This window comes from Cinclus cinclus, chromosome 10, assembly GCF_963662255.1.
Source record: "Cinclus cinclus chromosome 10, bCinCin1.1, whole genome shotgun sequence".
Classification (NCBI taxonomy): domain Eukaryota; kingdom Metazoa; phylum Chordata; class Aves; order Passeriformes; family Cinclidae; genus Cinclus; species Cinclus cinclus.
The window spans coordinates 11,105,132-11,125,797 of record NC_085055.1 but is presented as its reverse complement, the minus strand read 5'-3'; the positions used below and the strand labels follow the sequence as shown (position 1 = coordinate 11,125,797).

The window sequence follows — 20,666 nt, the reverse complement described above, 5'->3', positions numbered from 1 at the left end:
AGACTTCTTGACCTTTCAGCTGAATCAAAGCCACAGAAGTACATCTCAAGAGCAGCTCAGCTTTGTCAATCATTACAGGAGTAATAGCACCCCAGCATAATGCTTAACTCTGGAGTGATGACTAAACATATTCATGGCAACACCCTTTGTGTTAAAATCTGGGAGAACCACAGTTAATGGTGCATTTCAGCCACGGGCTGTAAACTTCAGTGACAACCTATTACTGACTGCTGAACAAACTGGGGTTGTCCCTTCCCAGGGGATCAGAGCTATGGTGCAAACCATCTCCTACCCCTGTTTTACCACATCACCTGGATGGCTCTACAGGAATTGAATGTGCAGTGAAATTCTGTGACCCTTGTAAGAAGCACTGGGGATGTATGTGATTTTTTCAGCTGCATTTTCCTGGCAAACCCTGACAGCTGCATAACAGCAGTACCTGGTGTTGGTGGTGGTTATCTCAGGCTGGGAAGGGTTTCCTTCATCCTTGGTGCAGGTTTGAGGTGGCAGGCACAGCACACAGGACACGGTTAGAGCTACCTCTGCTTTTTCTGTAATGCCAGTATTCCATCTGAAGGCAGCATGCCATGGAAGCATGGCCCCACTGCACGGACACCAGTGACTCTTTATTTGTAGCAGGTCCTGTTAAATGCAGCTGTGGGTTAATATGGAACTAAGTTCAGCAGCAGGAATTTGTGAGTAGCTATGAAAATACTGAAACAACTGCAAGGTGCTGACCTTAAATCAGTGTTCCTTTAACTTCTGGTAGCTGTTTGTGTCCCTGCAAACCCAAATTCACTCCCTGGCTAGCAGTGATTTCTGAGGCACAAGAAGCCATTGGGTAACGTGTTCTCTGGCTGCAGGCACGATGTGCAGAGAAGTTTTAAAAGCACCAAATTACAGAGGGTAAAACACTGCTGCAAACAAAGCTCTTCCAATGTTTCTCACACTGATAATGGGGAGACCTGGAGCTTTGTGTTTTACTTCATGGATCACAGCAGGAACTGGAGTTCTGTGTTTAACCTTCTTCCAGGTAACCAAACCCTTCACTGGGACCAGGGTGATTTTGGGGATTTTGCAGGGGAAAGAGTCCAACTTTTATAGAATTTAGTCATCAGCTTTTTTTTTTCCTGTTATTATTTTATGAAGGATTTTTTTTTTTTTTTGAGGACCTAATGAATTTTGGGAAAATTTAATGCTCACAAAAATTCCAATTAATGCAGAGAAAACATTACTGCCTTTGTCCTTTATTCTGTCTGTGGCTATTGAAATGGAAGAGCTTGGAGCTTCAGCAGCACGGGTGGGTGTTTGGTTGCTCTGACAGATTCCTGCCTCAGAGCAGATGCACTTTGCTGCAGTTTAACTATGCTAAGGTGGCTCTGCTGAGCTGGTTTGAAAGATGATAAAAGAGAGTTCAGAGGTTGTCATTCAGCCATGAATAATACTCAGGATACATGTAATCACAGCAATCAGCTATTTGCTTTTGACCTGTTATTTAATAATCAGTTGAAGTGCAAAAAAAACCCTAAAAGAATTAAAATATTCTGCACCAGGGTGCATGTGTGACATGGCAAATTAGCTCACTTTTAAAAGGACACGTCTGGAAGAGTTGAAGCTTCTGTCTTTCTCTCTAGTCCTCATTTGGGTTTCAGCCACTTGTGAAATTTCACAGATAATGCTTTCTGTGAAAGACTTACTATACGCAAAGACCTCTGGTGAAAGTAGGGACTGAAAGGCAGTATGTGCACAGGATCAGACACATTATAGAGATTTGGAGGGGGATTTCTTGCTGTTTACAGTGGCTTGAGCTTTGCATAACAAAAAGAACCTGTTAATTAGAGATTTAAAATGAGATCTTTCAGTTACGCATATTTAAAACAAATTTCTAATTCAGAGCAGAGCCTTCCAGTTTGACGTAAAGTCAAAAATCTCTAAGTGTTTTGGATGTATGCAGAGGGAAATCCAAAATAATTATTTACAAATTACCTTCTAATTGTTTTTTTTTCCAATAAATAAATCTAAATCCCCCTATCTTGTTCATTCTGCTTTCCAGTGTTATCACAATCCTATACCTGATCTGAATTTTTTGTAGCACCATTGGGCAACTGTAATAACACACCTAACACCAGTCAGCCAAAAAAATCTATTGAATTGGATTCAATTATACTGATGAACTGCTCGGGTTACTTTTTGCACAGATAATATGAAACTGAGGCTAAGATCAACAAGGCTTGCAGAAGTAAACTGACTTGAGCTGAGAATAGAAAATATACCTGAAAAACAAGTTTCAGGTTCACATATTTGCAATACCTGAAACCTGACTCTGGGAATGATGCACCACTACTACCTGAAAACAGGAAAATGCTGGGTAGAGCACAATGCTGGTCAAAACAACTCAAATTTACTGCTGCATTCACAATTATCTCCCCCCAGAAATGAGCCACAGAACAAAAATTTGGTTATGGGGCATTTTCAGCAGGCGTTTCAGAATAGCAAAGCCCAGTGCAGTAAGCAGGTCTCAGACTCCAGCTGGTGTTTCCCTGCTCTTGTCTTTCTTTCTTTCACATCAAAAAGAATGCTTTCTCCTTGGCCTAGTTTTCATCTTCAAGCTATTGAATTTATTGAGCTCTTGGTGAGGTTCTCTGCTGGTTTTGGTTTGAGCTGGCTCAAAGCAGACCCCCACAGACGCAGATCCCTAAGGAGAGGTCTGGTTTCAACCCTGCAGGACCTGCACTCATATGGGTCTTCCTCTCCAACTTCCCACTCTAACAGTAATTATACTGATAAATTGTAAAAAACAAAACATACCTGCCCTCTCTGATTTACATGTGTGTTTTCAGTCAGCAGACTCTGGGTCGGACTGTGAGCTTGGCGAGAGGTGAGTGTGGCTTTGTTCTCTCACTCGTGGCTGCCCCTACCCCATACTCTTTCAGGGTGCTCCTGCCTGGCACACCATCACAGCAGAGGAATGAGGACTTCTAGGAAAAGGTCATTTAGGGTTGGGGTTTTTTTTCAAAAGAGGAAATGGAGGCTGGAAACCCTTTGGGTTCTCAGCAAAAACACTGGTGGCAGGTGCCAGTGTTGAAAGGCAAACAAGTGGCACTCTATTCTTGCATCATCTGCATTGCTCCCATCCATACAGAGAAATTTTTAAGGGGCTCTATTCATGGGAGAAAACTTCTCAATCTTCTGCTTAGTGGTGGTGATTGTCTTTGTGTTGGTAGGTGTGCTGAGGTGGGTACAGCAGCTCCCTCACACTGGACTGGAAGTCCTTTCTATTCTTTCCCTTTTTAGGTGTCTTGGACAGAGCAATGAAAACTTTAGCAGCTGGTATGTGTGGTAAGTTTCAGGTCTGCTTTAGGGGGAAAAACTGGCAAATAATATTCTTTGATGGATATATGGAGAGAAAGGCATTAAGAGAGACTGATAGCTAGAGAGCATTGCTCCTAGGCTGTCCCTGTGTTCTGTCTTTACAAACTAATGGAAATCATTTATCCATATCCTCCTCACTGTATGCTGACAACTGAGCTGGGAAAAAACAATGGATGATTTCAGGGAGAAATGTTTGAATTTCCAGCCAGCACTCGTTGCTGAGCACTCAAGAGTGAGACATTGGTTTCTGGGGACTTTGATCATGTCCAGTGTGCTGGTGGGGAAACCACAACGTTTAAGGGCTATTTGCAAAAGATGTTAATGAATACATTAATTTGAAGATGTGCAGCCATCTGTCAGCACTGCGCGCAGATGGTGACAGTGCTGTCCCTCCCCTGCTGCCTCTGCCTTAGGTTCCTGGTGTTGTTTTTCCTGGCTGTGCTCCTGTCCTGCGGGATCTGCTGCTGCCTGCAGTGCTGGCTGAAGCGGCGGAGCTGCCTCCCCCGAAGCACCATGGCTGTCTTTGCCCTCAGCAGCTCGGATGCCTTTTGTGGTTAGTCCTGTCCCTGCTGCAAGGTCCTGCTGGCCTTCCTGTGGTCCATCCATAACCCAGGAAAAAGCAGTCAGGCTTAAGTGGGGGTGAGATGCAGCCAGGGGCATTGCTGGTGAACAGCTGGCATCTCAGGGACATGTCCAGACCATGGGCTGGAGGGTGAAGCCACATCCACTTTTCACTGAGCCATATCTTGGTGCTGTCCTTGTGTGTCCATGTGTCCCAAAGGTGCCTAGCTGGGGCTTGGCCAGGCAAACACCAGGGGTGTGGGACTTTCTCCTCAGTGCCAGGCCACTCAGCATCCCAACACATGCAGCCACAGGCTCTGGGGTCAGGCAACCCTTTCCAGTGTCCTTCATTTCTCACTCAGTCAAAACTGTACTGGTCTAACTCGAACTACCCCAGTAGACAGCTCAACTGGCTAATACACTCTGGGGTCTGTCACCCTGGTGGGTGCTGTTCATTGTGGCATCCCCCTCAACATTCCCCCAGGATCACCCAGATTTTGAAGACTGGGCTATAATGACTGTGCAGCATGCAGAACTGACCTGGAGTATGGCCAGCAGCATCAGCAGGCTGAGCCGGACAACATCCCTCCAAGAAAAAGAAAGCTAATCCTGTCATTAGGCTAAGCCCTTCCCAGAGGACATATTACCTGCTTTCTGGGTGGTCATAGCCAGGGAGGACCCACCCCAAACCCACCCAAATTCCTCTGTCCCAACTTCTTGTATCTGGAGTTTGTGGTGAAAGACTTTGTGATGCCACCCTTCATAAATTACATCCATGCCCTTCTTGCTTCCAAGTGGTTTGGCAGCTCCTTCTGGGCTTACCCCTCTCACTCCCACACTTGCTCTTCATGCCTGTTTGCTGTACAGTTGTGACTTTGCTTTTTCCCCAGCTACTGAAGCACCTCCGTGCCCATTTGCTGGATCCCTGAGCCCCTGCATGAGTGAAGAGATTTCCTCTTCTCCTGGCCCATGCTTCAGCCTCGGGGGACCTGAATTACCTCCATCTTATGAGGAAGTTATGAAGGAAAACAAGCCTTAGACACCACGTTGGCTTTCGGTGATCCTACTTGGTTCATCAGAGATCTTCCATCAGGCTAAAGGAGTGTGAGGTCAAATCAGTCCTTTCCACAAGTTGGCCGAGAGACTGAAAAGCAGCACATATTTCATCTGAACCTGAAAGACAAGACTAAATGCAACAGAATAAATGCCAAAAATACGTGTTGAACCTGTCACAGGAGTTCAGCTTGACACTTTGATATCTCTGGATTTCAAGAAGCTTCCTTAAAGGCCTGTCTGTATTTGGGGTATCTGGCTCAGCCTCTAGATTTATCTCTGTAAGGCCGCTTGAGCTGGTGCAACCCCATGTATTTTAGAACCAAATGTTGATAAATGACTTGATAGTTACTTCTCAAGCTTGGGCTGCCTCCTTGACTGTGCCAAGAAACACCCTCTGGCAAAGTCATGTTGTTCTAATACATTGCAATGCAATCACTCTGTGATGAAGGATCGTTTGCCATATTTAAAATATTTAGCACAACATATCAGATTTGTCTAGTGCAAAAGGCAGCAAATTTACAGCCAGGGAAGAGAAAAGAGAAGAGAGGGATTATGGAGCAGTAGCAGTGGCAGGAGCTGGTTACAGAGCATTTAAGAAAAGTGAGTTTGCTCATTTGAGATGTTCTTAATTTCATGGTGACTGTCCTCAGCTACTCTTGCCCTAGCACTGCAGACCAGAAGGCTTTGAATGGCCCAGGATCCACATGGAGTTTCCCCACAGACATGAATTAGGGGCTTAGGTACTTAGTACTTAGCTGCAGAAATCTATTAGGATAAAGAACACCATTTTCTTTGAGGTGATCACTGCAGACAGAATGGAAAATTCTTGAACAAGCCATCCAGACTTCCTTGTGCCCAAGCAGGATCATCTCAAACAAAGTCATTCCTTGGAGGTATTAGCCTAACTAGTTCTCAAATTACTGAAGAAAGATGCTGAATTTCCCCCTTAGCTGGATTCCAGATGAAAGCAAAGATTCCCTTTTGTCATGGGCAGGTCACTGAAGGCTGAATTCAGCCTGCCTGACCTCTGTGCCTCTGCTCTCTCAGTGGCAAGGGCTGGGGGTGCAGTCAGACCTCTCCTGTTGCAGAAGGCAATGTCACCCCCGATCCTATGCTCTGGGACCATCAGCCCAATTTGGGCAGCTGGGTCCATCTGGGATTAGATTCCCAAAAACTGAGTGGAGACCCACAACCTGCCTCATGGAGCACCTCCCCACCTATGGAGTGAGATTAGCACCAGTTCCTGTGCTCAGGAAGGAAACTGGGAAGATGAATGCACTGAAGGTTATCATATCCTCATAATTATTCTATGTAAGTACATTTTCCAGATAAAGAATTGCAACGTATTTTGAGAAAAAAATATTTGCCAGCACCACTGCAAATTATCTCCCTAAAATCTGATTTTAGAAGCAGCTTTAATGTTTGACTCTTGTGTGAAAGGAAATAAATGTTACTCGTAGCCAAATGAATATTTGTGCCAGCAGGCTAAAATGGTACTGGGATTATTAATAAGGAAAATCAGCAAGTACAGACTTAGCCAGGGGAGAAATCAAGCAACTTCTGAGTGTCCTCTTGCTGGCTGAACTTGGTAAGAATTGCAGGTAATCCCCACCTCTCAGGATCAGATATTTCATGTACATAACTGCTTCTACCAATCAACCCCTTCAATTTATGCCCTGAAGCATGAGATTTGATTATGTTTGTCACTGCAGTTTGCATAGCCTGTTAGTGGGCATTAAATCAGCTGTCACTTATTCCCACCTACACACTGTTTGCTTCAGTGACCCCTTCATGGCAGAGAACTCCACAGGTTGTCTGCATTATGTGCTGCATAAAACATTACTGCCTCCTGCTTATTAATGGCTTGGCTCTAAATAAATTGCTGCCTTTAATTTCACTGAATGTCACCTTCTAATCAGATGGCTGCAGAGGCTAACAAGCAAGGACTGCTCAGGTTTCAGTGCCTCCAATCCCTCTGCATCCCTCTTTCTTAAGTGACTCCCGAGGTGATAAATCCTTCCCCAGCCACCCAACAGAGGGCAAGCAAGACTTTCAGCACACAGAAACATTCGAGGGAGCGGGTCTGTTCCCTTGCTACTTGTGTTCATACAAGTGCCTTCAGTTTCATGTTTGAGGCACTTTAATTATGCACAGAAGGAATCAAATTATTCCATCAGAATTGTGGCAAGTGGCTCAGAGTAAAAGTAAGCTAGTGGCTGTCCAAAATCAGGTTCCATCTGGAGCCACCAGCTTGGTAGAACCTGTGTGCTGTGGTACCTGTGCAACATGACAGGAACAACAGGAGCTTCCAAAAACTGCTGAAAGCCAGGAGGTATCTGCACAAAATAGCTCGTGTAGGGTTGCTGTGGGGAGGACATAAACTAATATTGCTGCTGCCCTGGGGTAGGGAAGGGAATGGGCTCAGGGTCCTGATCCTTGGTTTCCTGATCACTGGAATGGAGAAGAGGATGGGGTTCTTCCTTCTACAAAAGCACTTTGGGCGGCCCCACCCTTTTATTCCCTGCAGAAGCTGCTTCTCCCAGCTTGCCACCTCACTCTCGTGTTCTCCAGCAGAATGGACAAGGTTTCTTCAGACCTGTGTTCCTATTCTTACACAAGTAGAGATTTTGCAGGGTAATTGGTATTTTTTGTAAGCATTCAGTTCTTAATGAGGGCAGTTAATGAAGTTTGGCTGATGTTTCCAGAATTGCAAGGAAAGAAGAACCATTTCCTTGTAATTCATCACCTTAGGAATAGGGTTCACCTTGGAAAAGCACTAGTCCTGCTGTGACTCTTTGGCTGCCACTCGTCCTCTGACTTACACTTCCTGCTGACTTTGAGAAGAAATGGCAAACAGCTCAAGAAAAAAAATGCAGAAAATACTAGAAGGCAGATGTGTTTGTGGGAAGAATTTGTCATCAGCAAGACTTGTGGGGGGAAATGGGAGCAGTGCAGAGGAACCAATTGCTTGGTGACCTTCTGGAAGCAAAAGACAAAGGGCATGTGGTGAGGCGCATGGCTGGACTTCCACCTCTGCAGATTAAGAGCTGAATAATAATAAATCAAAGTGGCTGTCAGGCAAAATAGAGCAAAACCAGAGGTAGCTGAGCCATAACAGGGCATCAGTTTGGAATGCCAGGAGGGTTGGACATGAAAGATGGGAAAATAATTTATATGCTCATTAATCTTTTTTTTGGTAATTGTCATCCAAAATTCTGCATTATGGGCTGAAGACTTCTGTGCAGGGAGGGTGAGGACGGGACTGGGGACAGATGCCCGCTCTCTTTGGGTCACTAGATGGCACAGTTCTGGCACTTTTCTTCCTCGGTCAAAGGCATTTTACAGCAGGAGCCCAGGAGCTCCAGGGAGGAAATAGTTCTCACTGCCGTAACTGCGGTTGGACAGAGTATTTCAGTCATTAATCACTCGCCCGCAATATTTAACAGATGCAGAAGAGCAAACTGTGGGAGTCCAGCCCCAGCTGAGAGAGAACCTTGCATTCTTGGTGGAATTTTACTTTTGTCTCTTGGAAAGTTTATGAAATGACTCTAAGTAAATGTGTCTAAGCTGGGACAAAGACTTCAGCTGCTGGAGATGCACTGCTGCAGGTGTAGACTGGGGTCTGAGCTTTGCAGCTGCCAGCAAAGGTCTAGGCAGCCTGCAGAATCACTCCCCCATGCCCAAGAACTGGTCCTGTTTGTGCTGCTGCCTTTTGTGTGTCCTTGCAGGACAGCAGTGATTCCCCTCACAGGAGTCAAAGCAGGTCACTTGGCAAAACACCTGAGCAAAACCTGGATGCAGGTTAGGGAGATGCGACACTCAAAGGCAATTGTGTTTATTATGTCCCACTGATGTTACAGCGTGTAAGAAAAACACAGTTCTACACTGCTGCTCCTGTCTACTGGAAATAATTGTTCAGATCTGCTGAATTCACACCAAACTCACATGGCAATGTCTGTGAAAAGGCAGGAAATCCATATCTTGGGAAACTGATGCAGCTGCAATAGGAGATAGCCTAGTTCACAAGGTCACAGTAGGAGTGAGCACTAATTACAGCTGGAGATGTTAAAAGCCCTCATGAGCAAGGTTGATCCAGGCAAGTAGAGGATGAGATGCTGCAGGCAGAAAAGGACAGCCATTGCAGATGTCATTTTTTTTTATCTCCCTCACTTGCCTGTATCAAAATGGGAAATCAATAGCTATCTGCAAGGCATGGAATCAACTTAGCAAAGACCTTACCTAAACACTTCACTGTTTTCCATAACCTGCAGCCAGCTGGATCCCTGGCAGAATGCAGGGAGCTGTCAGGGGAGAGGACAATGGGGAGCCCCAGCTCAAGGAAGCACCCTGGGGCAGGCACACAGGGAGGAAAGGTGCTACTCCATGCTCTCAGCTAAATCCCTGACTCTCCCTATGCCCTGGGAAATGAAAACCGAGGTACCCAAACATAGAAAAATACTCCTCCTTATAAGCTAGTGAAAACATGGAGAAACCTAAAAAGCTGTTGGAACTGATGGATCAAATGACCTCAGCTCACCTGGAAGTTGCAATTGAGCAAAAAACCCTGGTAAGCAGTCAATGACCATCAGGAGAGGGAAATCAGTCTATTGTCATTCCTAGTGAGCCGCTGCTGAATGGAATGCAGGTAGGTATTAAAGAAATACCTTAATAACTGAGCTCACCTGATACATCTTTAGCCTTAGGGACTGGTTCTGATTTTGAAAGAAAAAATAAGTCCTCTTTACTTTCAGGGAGGTTTCTCACTAATGAATATAAAATTAAACTAAAATAGATCTGCACCTGACCTGATAATGAGCTAATGAGGAGTGAATCCTGCAGTCATGAAAACAGTGTCAATATTAAATCAAACAGGGATTAACAATTAAATATTAACAGCTGATCCAAACATCAGATAGACTGTCAGCAGAATTTGAATAATGAAGCAATGCAGTATTGGACTTGCTACAAAACACTAACCCAGCAAAACTTAAGTTTCTGTGACCTTTTCCTGGTTCTCTTGTGCAGGAGATAGATTCTCAAAACCTACCATAGAGTTTGTCTGGAATAGAAGTATGATTAAAGAATTAACTCTTATTCTATACAGATACTGAAAAAGGGAGGCTCACAAGTGTTGCTACAATATTCTTCTTCATATGAAAAGAATATTTGTACATAAATTCTTTGCATCTGAAGTGTTTTTGAGGAGGATGAGTTAAAGCAGTATTTGGGGTATGTGTGTGCTCTATTTGTGTACCCCAAGGAGGAACACAGGGCTGGAGGGACTAAAGAAACTAATCCTCAATATTCACCCCTGATCAGTGCAGAGCCTTTCAGTACCCACTGAGCCACTGCTTGTTGTGATCCACGTGTTACAAGTCACAAAACACCTCCCACCACCTTAAAACAAGCTGAAGACCATTAGGACAAAGGCCCAGAATTCTCCTCAAGCGCTGAAGAGGGGAAATCGGTGGTATGAGATTTGTAATTATACCTGCATTTCTTCTCTGGTAAACAAAAAATAAATATTCACAGCAAGAAATAACCTTTGTGCTCAGAAAAAAAAAAACTATAGAAAACTGCAGCAAGAGGCTGGTGGGCACCCCTGGGTTTTTGTGGGGAGGGATAATGTACTGGCTGCATAGGCTGGGGAACATTTGATTCAGAGTTGAGGATGTCTTTGCTGGGTACCTCCTCCCCAGGAGCCTCTCTGAGCTGGGTGAGCCGGGCTGAGGCTGCCTGCAGCATCTCTCCTCCCCCGGGGAGGCTGAGGGAGTGTTTGGCTCTCTGGGCAGGAGCGGGGATGCGGGCAGTGGAGCAGTCACTGAACACAGCTCTGCCTCTGGGGTGTGTTCACCCTCCATCTCCTTCTCAGTGTGTCTCTGAAGGACCAGGGGAGCAGGGACACAGCCCAGGAAGCAGATCCAAAAATGTTCTCAGAGTTTCCCTCCTCTGGCAGAGAGTATCAGCAGTGTCAGTCCTCCTACCCCAAAGACCCACAGAAAACACATTTCTGATGTGGCTGTAAAAGAAGTTTTTAAAAAATTAAAAAAAAAAATCAAAAAAAAAAAAAAAAACCTCAGCTATCAAGCTCTGAATGTCTGAATGCAGTTTCCTGCAATAACAGACAAAAATTCCTGTCACCTCCAGATCTCTTTGTGCATTCTTGGTACAATCTGTGAATCCATCGCATCACTCATAACTCTTGTGTTCGTTGTCTCTCAGGACCTTGTAAAAAAGCCTCTGTCACCTCTCCTACCGTGTTTACATCTGTTTGATATAGCTCATCTGTTGGCAGTAACCTGCTCTCAGTTTGGCTGACATAAACGTCTGCAGCTGAAGCAGCATGAACTCTGCAGGCACGAGCCTCCCTTGCCTGGGCAGCAGAGCTGCCACCAGGGCTCTTGCTGAGATGGTTGTGCTGTGCTCTGAGCCCTGTGGAGGTGCCTGGGCCTGCAGCAGGGCCATATGGACCTGTCTCCTGTCTGTTCCAGGCCCTGGTGCTTCTTGGCTTGGAGCCACGTCAGGGCTGTGTTCTGGCCTTGCTGGTCAGTTCTGTGCTGCAGCACAAGGCGCTGTTTCCAGGATAATTCATCAGAGGACTCAGCCCTTCGTTTTCCATCATAGGAATTATCAGAAGTGCTGCTTGGGACACAGCTCGCTCCATCCTCAGCCAGCCCATCTCCCTGTGGCCCACATAACATAAGGTTTCACTTCATACTGCCTGGGAGAAGGAAATCCAGCTTCCCCATCAAGCAGTCCATGGAGGAAGCCTACCTCTGGTAGTGCTTCAGCACACACAACTGTGCACACCCAGCTGAGACTCCACCTTTGTTTCTCCACTGCCCCTAAGCAGTTAAATCTCTGTGCTGGGAGATTTTTCCCAACCCTCAGTGCCCATGATAGGGTGTGGTGTCCATGGTCAGAAAGGATTTCATTTGGGCGGTTCCTACCAACCCTAAGTAAACTCCGTCTCAATTTCTCTCTCTACTAAAGGCATGAAAGAATGTCCACATCCCTCCTTAGGGAACATGTTAAGCCATACAGGGTTTTTCCTCCCCCACCCTAGTGAAGACCTGGCTGGGGCTTTAACCTCATCCAGCCTATGGCAGCCTGGATTGCAGCAGGGGACAGCAGTCCTTAACTAGGTTTAAATACCTTTGGATGGAAAGAGACAATGGGTTTTAGTATCATTTATCCTAGTTTCTAGCTAATGTTGGTATATTGTAATGCACCAGTTCAGTTTTTGCATCTTCACTCACTTTGTCCGAGCAATGTTTTTATTAAGCAGAATGAAGCTGGCAGTTTCCAGGTTCCAGTGAGTTTAGAGCATCTGTAGTGTACCTTTTAGCACTGACTGAGAAGGACTGTATTTTTCAGGGAAGAATGCACCTGCATTTAGAATCTTTTTTCAGTGCAGAGGTTCATGGACCAAAGAGAGAGTCAGACATTCAACATGGCTCTTATCTCCTGAAAATCTCCCCAGCTGCCTGTAAGAGGGGCAGACCCCATGCTGAGTGCACAGGGTGCAGATGTTGGTCAGAAAGTCAGTCCCTCCCTTTGCCAAGATTTTCTCCTTTGTACACTCTGTTGACACACTGCCAGACATGGAACAGATCCATCTTGAAATTTGGGGATCTTCATACAGAGCAATGTGGTGTGATTCAGGAATGGCTGATTTATCTCACTTCTACCAATAGTGTTGAAACAAATGCTGAAAAGAGTTTGTGTTGGTTATTTCAGTCCATGCTTGTGCAAGTGGCCTCAGCTTTCAAGACAAGAGGATTCCAGAAAGCAGGATCTTCTCAGTTTACTTTCTTGAAGGAAAGGTGCTTTGAAGCTTTCATAATGCAAACATGGTAGCATACAGTAGATCCTTGGAATTCAACCGCATCTGTATCACAACCACAAGAACTTGAGTCTCTGTGCAATCCGCCAGAAATAAAAGCAGAGCTCCTTCTGGAGCACTTACCTCCTCCTCACACCCTTGTGTCCACTGCATACATTTTGGAGGTGGCTGTTTGTGAGGATGGCAAATGCGCGTTTGTTACGACGGTCGCAGCTGAGGAATAGCCTTTCCTCAAGGAGTAGGCAGAGTGGAATCTTCCAGAACTGGTCTCTGTGATGCACAGGGAGAGAAATAGGAACTGCTAATGAGTGCTTGGTGACTTTCAGTTGCAAAGTTTCATTATCCAGGGAAAGCAGCACTCCAAGATGTGACATAATAACAACACACTTTATGTCATCCTTACACCTCAGCTCCCGCATGAAGACCTTGATGTGCTTTCTAGAGCTGCCTAAGACTGTTCCCATTTTACAGCTGAAAATATCACCAAGGGAGATGAGCAACCATGCCAAAGGACTTTCCCCACTCTGTGCACCCGTAGCACACCCTGAGCACTACCCCTGAGCTGTGCTGCAGCCCTGCTTCCTCACCTCTGAAGAGATACATGCACCAGGTGAGCAGGGACCCGGACAAGAAGCAGCCAAGTGACCCTGCCATGCCGAGCCAGCAGGACCAACCAAACTTGTACTGGATGCCCAGGAACACGTTGTGGAAGAGCAGGGAGGAGCGCTCCACGTAGACATCCACAGCGTACCACACGGAGCCCGTGATGCCAGGGAGACCTGCAGGGCAGGAGAAGGGTGTCACACACAGAACCACGAGGAATCAGATTTAAAGCTATAGCTGCTGTCTGCTGGGTCACACTTCAGGGTGAGAAGACCTTCCTGGGACAGCAGGTTTTGGCCCCTGTCCATGCTCAGCCTTTGGAGGGCTCAGCCTGGCTCCTGCTGATACCCCGTGCTGCCAGGCAGGGGCTGCACCTCATGGCTTGGCACTCACACACACCTCCAGCTCACTGGCAGCACTCAGGTTTCTGCAGAAAAAGGCAGAAAGCTCCTCCCCTCTCAGCTGCTTGTAAAGTTGTCTCCAGAATTTAATTTTCTGATCTGTTTTGATTTTCAGAACTTTGATGATGCTTTTCAGACAAACTTTGAGAAGTGAATGAAAGATGTTTAAAAGAGCCTCTTGACATGTTTTACATGTGCTCCCAGTGGCTCAGGTGAGTTATTAAATCTGCTTAGTCTGAAGAAAAGGTAGCTGTTTGATACTGGCATAAAGTCAAATGATATTATTTGGTACCTAGTTGGCTATTTATTTTTGTATTTAAAATTCTCCCACTGGCTGTAACAGCAAAGCACCTCAGCTAGTTGGGTATTTATCACCTAGAAGGGACAGACATGTTATTATCCTTTTATTAGAGATCAGGTGCAGAGATTTTCGGCTAAGTGACTTGCCCAAGGTCACAGAATCTGCAGCAGAGCCAGGTACCAAAACAGGATGCCAGGACTTTCTAGTCCTTCAGCAATTGGTCTAGAAATGTACAGCAAGGCCTCTCTGCCATATCAACAGCCTCGACTGCTCCACAGTGAAACAGCAGTAAATGGGTGTCAGTCAACTCCAAGCCAAGTCACCTGGTCAAAGCATGAACTGAAAGCTGATAAACTCAACTACTTGCTATTTGAAGCAGGTGGTGAACAGAAGAAGATGTATTACACAAATAAATCAAATAAAGATCCTTCCTCCTACAGAAAATCACCAACCAAAATAAAAGGCTTTTAATGCTTCCCCATTTTGCTAAAGGGTGTCCTACAGAATGGGGACACAGTGTGGAAATACCTGCAAGGAGCAACAAAACCCCAGACACCAGGCAGATGCGCAGCTTGATGAGCGGCTCATCAGGAAGGAACTTCACACAGTCCAGTCCCAGGATCAAGAAGAGAAATCCAAATCCTGACAGGATGTCTGCTGTTATCATCATGGCTCGGGTCAGCACCAGCTTCACTGGAGGACAAAAGCAGATAATTCTCGTGCACAAGGAATAGAAATGTGGGCAGGTAATAGGGTCAAATCCCATAGGAACATTTTTTTTCCCTTGTACAGCTTTTTTCAGCTTGCCTTAGGAGTAACACCTGACTGAGAAAAGAAACATGCCTCTAATTATCTGTCACTGAGTAGAACAGATACTCTTAATCTACACTCAAGTGCTCCCACCACTTGTAGAAACATCTTTGACTCTTACATACCTGAATGCTCAGCGTAGATGGAGTCATACTCATCACAAGTTTGGATCCCATCAAAGACGTTTGTGACACATTCCCACCACAGGCCACGGCATTTTGTACTCACCTGTGGATTAAGACGACAAAAAAGACCATAGGTTAAAATATCCACCTACACAGCAGGTGGTCATCTCAGCCCTTCAACAGAAATCCTGGTCCAGTTACAATGATGGTAAACCAGAGTGTTTAGCTGGAAGAGAAATATCAGAAGGGTGGAGGAAAAGGACAATGTTTTCTGTGTCTCTACTGATGTATTTACATTAGAGAAAAAAAAAATCAGACTAGACATTAGGGAAAAAAATAACCAAAAACCTTTTCTACTGGTAAGGATAAAAATTTTGAAGGAAATTTCTGGGAGGGGCTGGGGGCGTGGCTGACCAGAAATATCTAAGAGCAGGTTTGTTCACTCATTGCCAAATGCTTGTCTAGGTTGAAGCTGGGCAGGGCCATGGACCAGACAACCTGAGATTCTGCTGCCTGTGCTCCCCTTCCTTACACCATCCTGATGGAGGAGGAGCAGCTCAGAGGGTGGCAGAGGAGTGCACAGGAGTCTGGATGCAAGCCCCTCCGCAGACACCTGGGGAGGGCTGTCCCCAAATGACTCAGCCGTAAACACTGGCTGGAAAATGAGAGGCAGCCGCTGCTGATCCTGGCCCTGGGGCTCCCGGTGTGCTGCCAGCCGTGGGACCACGCGTGCCCAAGCCACAGTCACCACTGAGACATCCAGACTGGGGCAGACCATGCCCTAGCATCATGGTTCATCGTCTCTGCTGTCCTCAAGCTGTAGATATCATCCCCAGCCCAGCCTCCCATAAATCACTTTACTATGGGAGGTGTTTTCATTACCAATGCAAATATGGCTACAAGTACCTCTAAAATATTCCTGGAATTGCTCATACAAGGAGCAGAGTTAATGTCGGTGCAGCTTTGGACTCCAGCCCTCCCACAGCTGCCAGCGATACCCGCTGCAGTTAATGGCAAGGGAAACTCTTCCAGCAAATGAGTTTCATGCAGGGGAAGAGGACCAGGCTTGCTTGGATGATGCAATAAATTAATTTTCCTTGCACTGTGTAAATCACAAAGCAGATAATAACATATCTCAGACACGTAATAAAGTCTTACTCAGGATGTATTGAAGTCTGTAGCCAAGTGCAATATTTTCTCCACAACACAATGTCTGAGCCAAACTGTGCACCTCCTCTGTGATACTGCTCTCTGGATCAAAGGTGAGGAGAAATTACTCATTACTTCAGACTGATACTAGATAGAAGAGATACTATTTATATGTGAATGAGAATAATCTACGTCTTTTGTTTCATGAAGATGAAAAGTGCTTAACATTTCTGGGAATTTCAGGGCATATTTAATGAAAAATATGATGAAAAATGAGAAGCATTGATGGAAAAAACTAATTTCATTGATTCTGTGCTTTTCAAGAGAAGAAAGTATTGTAAAACAATTTGTCATTCTTACATTCAATGTATTTTTACCATGGCTCTTTTAATGCAGTTGCAGGTCCTCTTCTGTCTTAACTCACGACTGTTCAAGCTGCACTTGAAATTAGCATATTTTTATTAAATTACATTTTGTTCCACTTGTATATATATAATATTTCTTTCCTCCTAAACCATCATAGGCTTATTTATACTACTCTGCATATATTCAGCTAATAATGTCAATTTCTTCCTCACTTGCTGATGTTATTACTGGTTTTTTTGAATCTTACAACCAGCATCTACATCTAAATTATTTATAAAGAGACTAACGGGATTCCAGGCTTTATCACCCTCCAAGCAAAACAGAGGTCTTAAGCACAACAGTTACAATCTAGCTTGTGAAACAACCTCCTTCCCAGACTAACAAAAACTTGACTAATGATTTTCGACTCTTGGGATGTTTCAGTTGTAACTATTCCTGCTAGAGCCAGCATGGGCAAAGCAGGAACCAGCCCATCTCCACAGAGTCTGTGTGCAGCCAGGGATAAATGTCCTACTGCCTGGTGCAGGAGGGATAGGAGCAGGTGGGGACCTGTGGCTGCCCTGAGCTGCTGCTGAGTTATTCTGGTTTCTGCTGCCAAGGGCCAACACTTGCTTCCCTCTGCTTTGTGCACTGTTGATCCTTCTGGTTGTTAATCTGCTCCCAAACCATCCTTTGGCATCTTCCCTTGCGCTCACAGCTCAGATCTTCAGGCACATGGAAACTCGGTGTTGTAAAGGAGACCGGGGTCAGGGCATCATGTGGGTACATGGATTTCCCCATCCCATGGCTGCACCATGTTGGTGTTGTTCCCCATCACCTCTCTCCCCCTATAGCAAAACATCACAACCAGACTCCTCATCCCCCACTCCGATTACGAAACTCATTGCCACGACCTGCTTTCCCTAACACAAATGTGCATGTAAAACATAAACTGCATAATGACTGTAATACATATAATTATATCCCATTCATAATGTATAATTAATATCAAAATAATTCTCATACAGAAAGAAAAATAAAATGACAGAACAAGCACACACTTCTCCTTCTGGGGAAAGCAGAGAACACAAACACGTAAGGGATGTGAGTCAGTGTTTTACCCCGCTCTGAGAACGTGCCAGCAGACAATGACTACAAGCCCAGCCTGAGAGTAAAACAGGCAGCGTTTAACAGTAGTGATGGTATTTATAATCCACCTGCAACAGCCAGGGACTGTCTACACAGTACAGCACTCGTCGAGAAGCACATTATGGGCTTTTTCCACTACAGACTACAGCAAAAATTGACCCAGCCCTGTCTTGAAGCTTCACAAGGAGTCACCAATTTTAAGCAACTTTCTGTATGGCTGCAACCGGCTGTTTCTGAAGGGAGGTGAGGGGCTGTGAAAGCTGAGTCGGGGCCCCTGCACCCTCCCTGAAGGTGGCTGCTCCTGGCACTCCCTGGCCTCTTCTTCCCGGGATGCTCCTCTCCAGTGGGACCACAGTGAGGGCTTCATCCTCCCCAGCTGCTGGGGGCCAGGGCAAAGCCAAGCAACCAGCCAAGAGCCAGCAGCTGCTGAAGGATTCAGTTCCCCTCTCCTGGAGTCGAAGTTGCCTAACTTACCCTTTTTCCAGCTGAAAACAGGAGTCAGTGGGAACTCCACGCCTTTCTGGCCTTGGACATTCCCCCGTTTAGAGAGGCAGTGAGTCATTAGGGTCATTAAGGAGATCAGTGGTCAGGGATTAAGGCTGGGGGCGTTTTACTGCATTATTTAGTATTCACACTCAGAGCAGGAATGTGAGAATAGTGGTTGCTAATAACCAAACTGGGTGTTAATGGAGCACTTGGGACAGCCCATCGCAGGTGCTTTTGCGTCAGGAAGACAAGGTTACACAGCCTCAGGGTAATGGACCGGCTCTTTACTGGACACATTCTGCTCAGGAGCTGGGCTTCTCTCATCTAGTTTACCCCACTATTGGATTGCCTTGGCTCTTCTGAGTATACTGATACATTCATCTGAATATTTCCTGAAAGGAATCTGAAATATCTCCCAAACGAAGAGTCATATTCCATCCAGCATCACTGGGTGTACTCTATTTGCCCTGTAAAGAGGCTCACTGAGCAGACACACTGACCACCAGGAACTGCATTGGATCATCACCTCAGCACTTACATCCATCTTTCAGGGTTTCTGACAGTCAGATTGTCAGGATTTCTTGTGGCATAGACAAAAAAGTTTTTCTTGTCATTAGTTTTATCCTTTTTTCCTTGTGTAATTCATCCCTTCATGTGCTACAGCTAAACTCTGCATTGCAATCACTGAGTGCAGAGGAGCTCGTGGTTTCATATGCTGGACAGCAGATAGAAGTTTCCTCCTTATACATTCAGCCAAACTTTCTGTCCTGGAAGGTGTTTCACATTCAGTGCCTAAACGATACAATTTGCCAGAAAGCAGATTCCTACACTGTGGACCTGCAGCTTAAATGTACAGAAACGAATGGCTGTGCTAGGAAGAAAATTACAAATTTTCAGTATTGAGTGCTGGAGGAATAGCATGGAGTAGAGTCTTGAGGCGTGGAGCCTTTGGGGCACACCTTGCCTGTAAGGGGCAATCTTCTCCCTTGTTTGCAATTAATTTTTGCCAATACTTTTCTCTAGCATGCGAGTGCTACTGTCCACATGAGTTCTAGGAAATATTGAGTCCCCATGCTTCCCTTAAATTTCTGGTAGCCCTGTAGCTCAATGGCTGTTCAGAGAAAGACTTGAAGACCAGAGTTGTACATGCTGGATCTCTCCACCAAGAAGTCTGAACTACAGAACTAGAAACATCTCTAAAATATCCATGCTGGAGGTACAGAATTCCTCCTCTCAAGTTCATGCACATTTAAAGCTAGAGCCTGTAGAACTTTCCTGAACTTACTAAGTAAGTGCACAGTCCGGATTTAAAAAGTCTGGCAAAGAGAATTACAAAAAACACCACTTTTCTCCTGCTCTTGCCACAGTAATTTTGTTCATTCTCATCCACTTTCATCGAGTGCAACAGGGAGAAAGAACATGAGAGTGGAGCGGAGCAATGATACCAGGAACAAACTCTCTCTGGGACACATTGGTTTTGGTGATCAAGCTCTCCTCACCCCAGTCTTACCTCCAGGGAGTCGTCAGCATTCACCATCCAGCAGTCTGTCCAGGTAGATATAATCAAAAACCCGGCAGAGAAAAAAGCAAAAAAGCAGCCCACATATTGGAGGACAAACTTCATGCCAGCAGGTGCTCAGCACATCCAGGGGAGTGCAAACAGCAGTGCCCAGCCTTGTTCTTAAAGCCGGGGCAGAGACAGGGTCTCAGTGTCCCAGAGGACCAGCACCCTCTGGAAGTGACCATGAAGAGCAGGACCTCCTGGCTTGTGAAGATGCCATGTGGTAGTAGATGGTAGATGGCTGCAGGAGCAGTGCTCACCTGCCAGGGGTCAGGAGGAGGGTGAGAGCGCCCACGGGAGCTGCTGCAGCCAATCCGCCCTGCACTGCTGCAGTTCTTGTCATGCCTGACTGAAGAGAAATGGGGCTGGGCACAAGTGACACGCAGTAACTGGAGCCCTGCACTGGCAGGGGAGGCAGGTGTCATGGCAGGTTTAGTCAAAATAGGGATTAGAAAAAAGAATCAAAACTTTTACTCCAGGGCAGAAGTTTTGAGCACTGCTGAGGGACACAGAGAGGAACTCTCTTGTGCATGCATACATTTATTCCTGTTCAGTGGTTTATGCCATAGCAGAGGGCAATTATAAAGTGTCTTGGTGCAGATCCCAGGCCCCTTGGTTGTTACCCTGTTAGCCTCTGGTGCAGTGATGGTCTAGCTCAATGCAGGAATGTCATTAGGGAGGGAAAGGAAAAGGTGGCACTCACAGGTTTTCAGAACCAAGATTCACTCCCATCCCAGATAAGGAACTCTATATTCTGAATTTAAGTCAAACCTCAATACCTCTCATACCCTGGGCCTCAATTTGTTCGTGGCATGAGTACAACTCCCATGTGGAAATCTTGAAGTTTTCAAACCAATGCCATTCTCTGGAGGATTTCAGTTGGTTGGAATTTCCCTGCTTG

General features: G+C 45.6%; 2 protein-coding genes across 2 annotated transcripts; one reads left to right on the top strand and one right to left on the bottom strand.

The window, feature by feature from the left end:
* The first annotated feature begins 937 nt into the window (after positions 1–937).
* Positions 938–4,972, top strand: TMEM207 (transmembrane protein 207). Its single transcript, XM_062498768.1, has 5 exons — positions 938–1,033; positions 2,841–2,878; positions 3,295–3,339; positions 3,786–3,925; positions 4,824–4,972. The coding sequence occupies exons 1-5, from the start codon at positions 938–940 to the stop codon at positions 4,970–4,972; spliced, it is 468 nt and encodes a 155-aa protein (XP_062354752.1).
* A 7,993-nt stretch (positions 4,973–12,965) lies between these two features.
* CLDN16 (claudin 16) lies at positions 12,966–19,831 on the bottom strand. The gene is made up of 5 exons (XM_062499408.1): positions 19,715–19,831; positions 15,076–15,178; positions 14,669–14,833; positions 13,423–13,614; positions 12,966–13,105 (listed from the first exon to the last, which is right to left on the bottom strand). The coding sequence occupies exons 1-5, from the start codon at positions 19,826–19,828 to the stop codon at positions 12,966–12,968; spliced, it is 714 nt and encodes a 237-aa protein (XP_062355392.1). The 5' UTR covers positions 19,829–19,831.
* Between the last annotated feature and the right edge of the window lie 835 nt (positions 19,832–20,666).

Excerpts from the sequence above, each read along its gene's own strand:
- TMEM207 (XM_062498768.1), top strand. The coding sequence starts at position 938 with ATGTTTCTCACACTGATAATGGGGAGACCTGGAGCTTTGTGTTTTACT. Across the intron at positions 2,879-3,294 it reads GACTGTGAGCTTGGCGAGAG|GTGTCTTGGACAGAGCAATG; the intron begins GTGAGTGTGGCT and ends TTCCCTTTTTAG. Across the intron at positions 3,926-4,823 it reads CAGCTCGGATGCCTTTTGTG|CTACTGAAGCACCTCCGTGC; the intron begins GTTAGTCCTGTC and ends CTTTTTCCCCAG.
- CLDN16 (XM_062499408.1), bottom strand. The coding sequence starts at position 19,828 with ATGAAGTTTGTCCTCCAATATGTGGGCTGCTTTTTTGCTTTTTTCTCT. Across the intron at positions 15,179-19,714 it reads ATGCTGACGACTCCCTGGAG|GTGAGTACAAAATGCCGTGG; the intron begins GTAAGACTGGGG and ends CTTAATCCACAG. Across the intron at positions 13,615-14,668 it reads GGTTTTGTTGCTCCTTGCAG|GTCTCCCTGGCATCACGGGC; the intron begins GTATTTCCACAC and ends CCTGCCCTGCAG.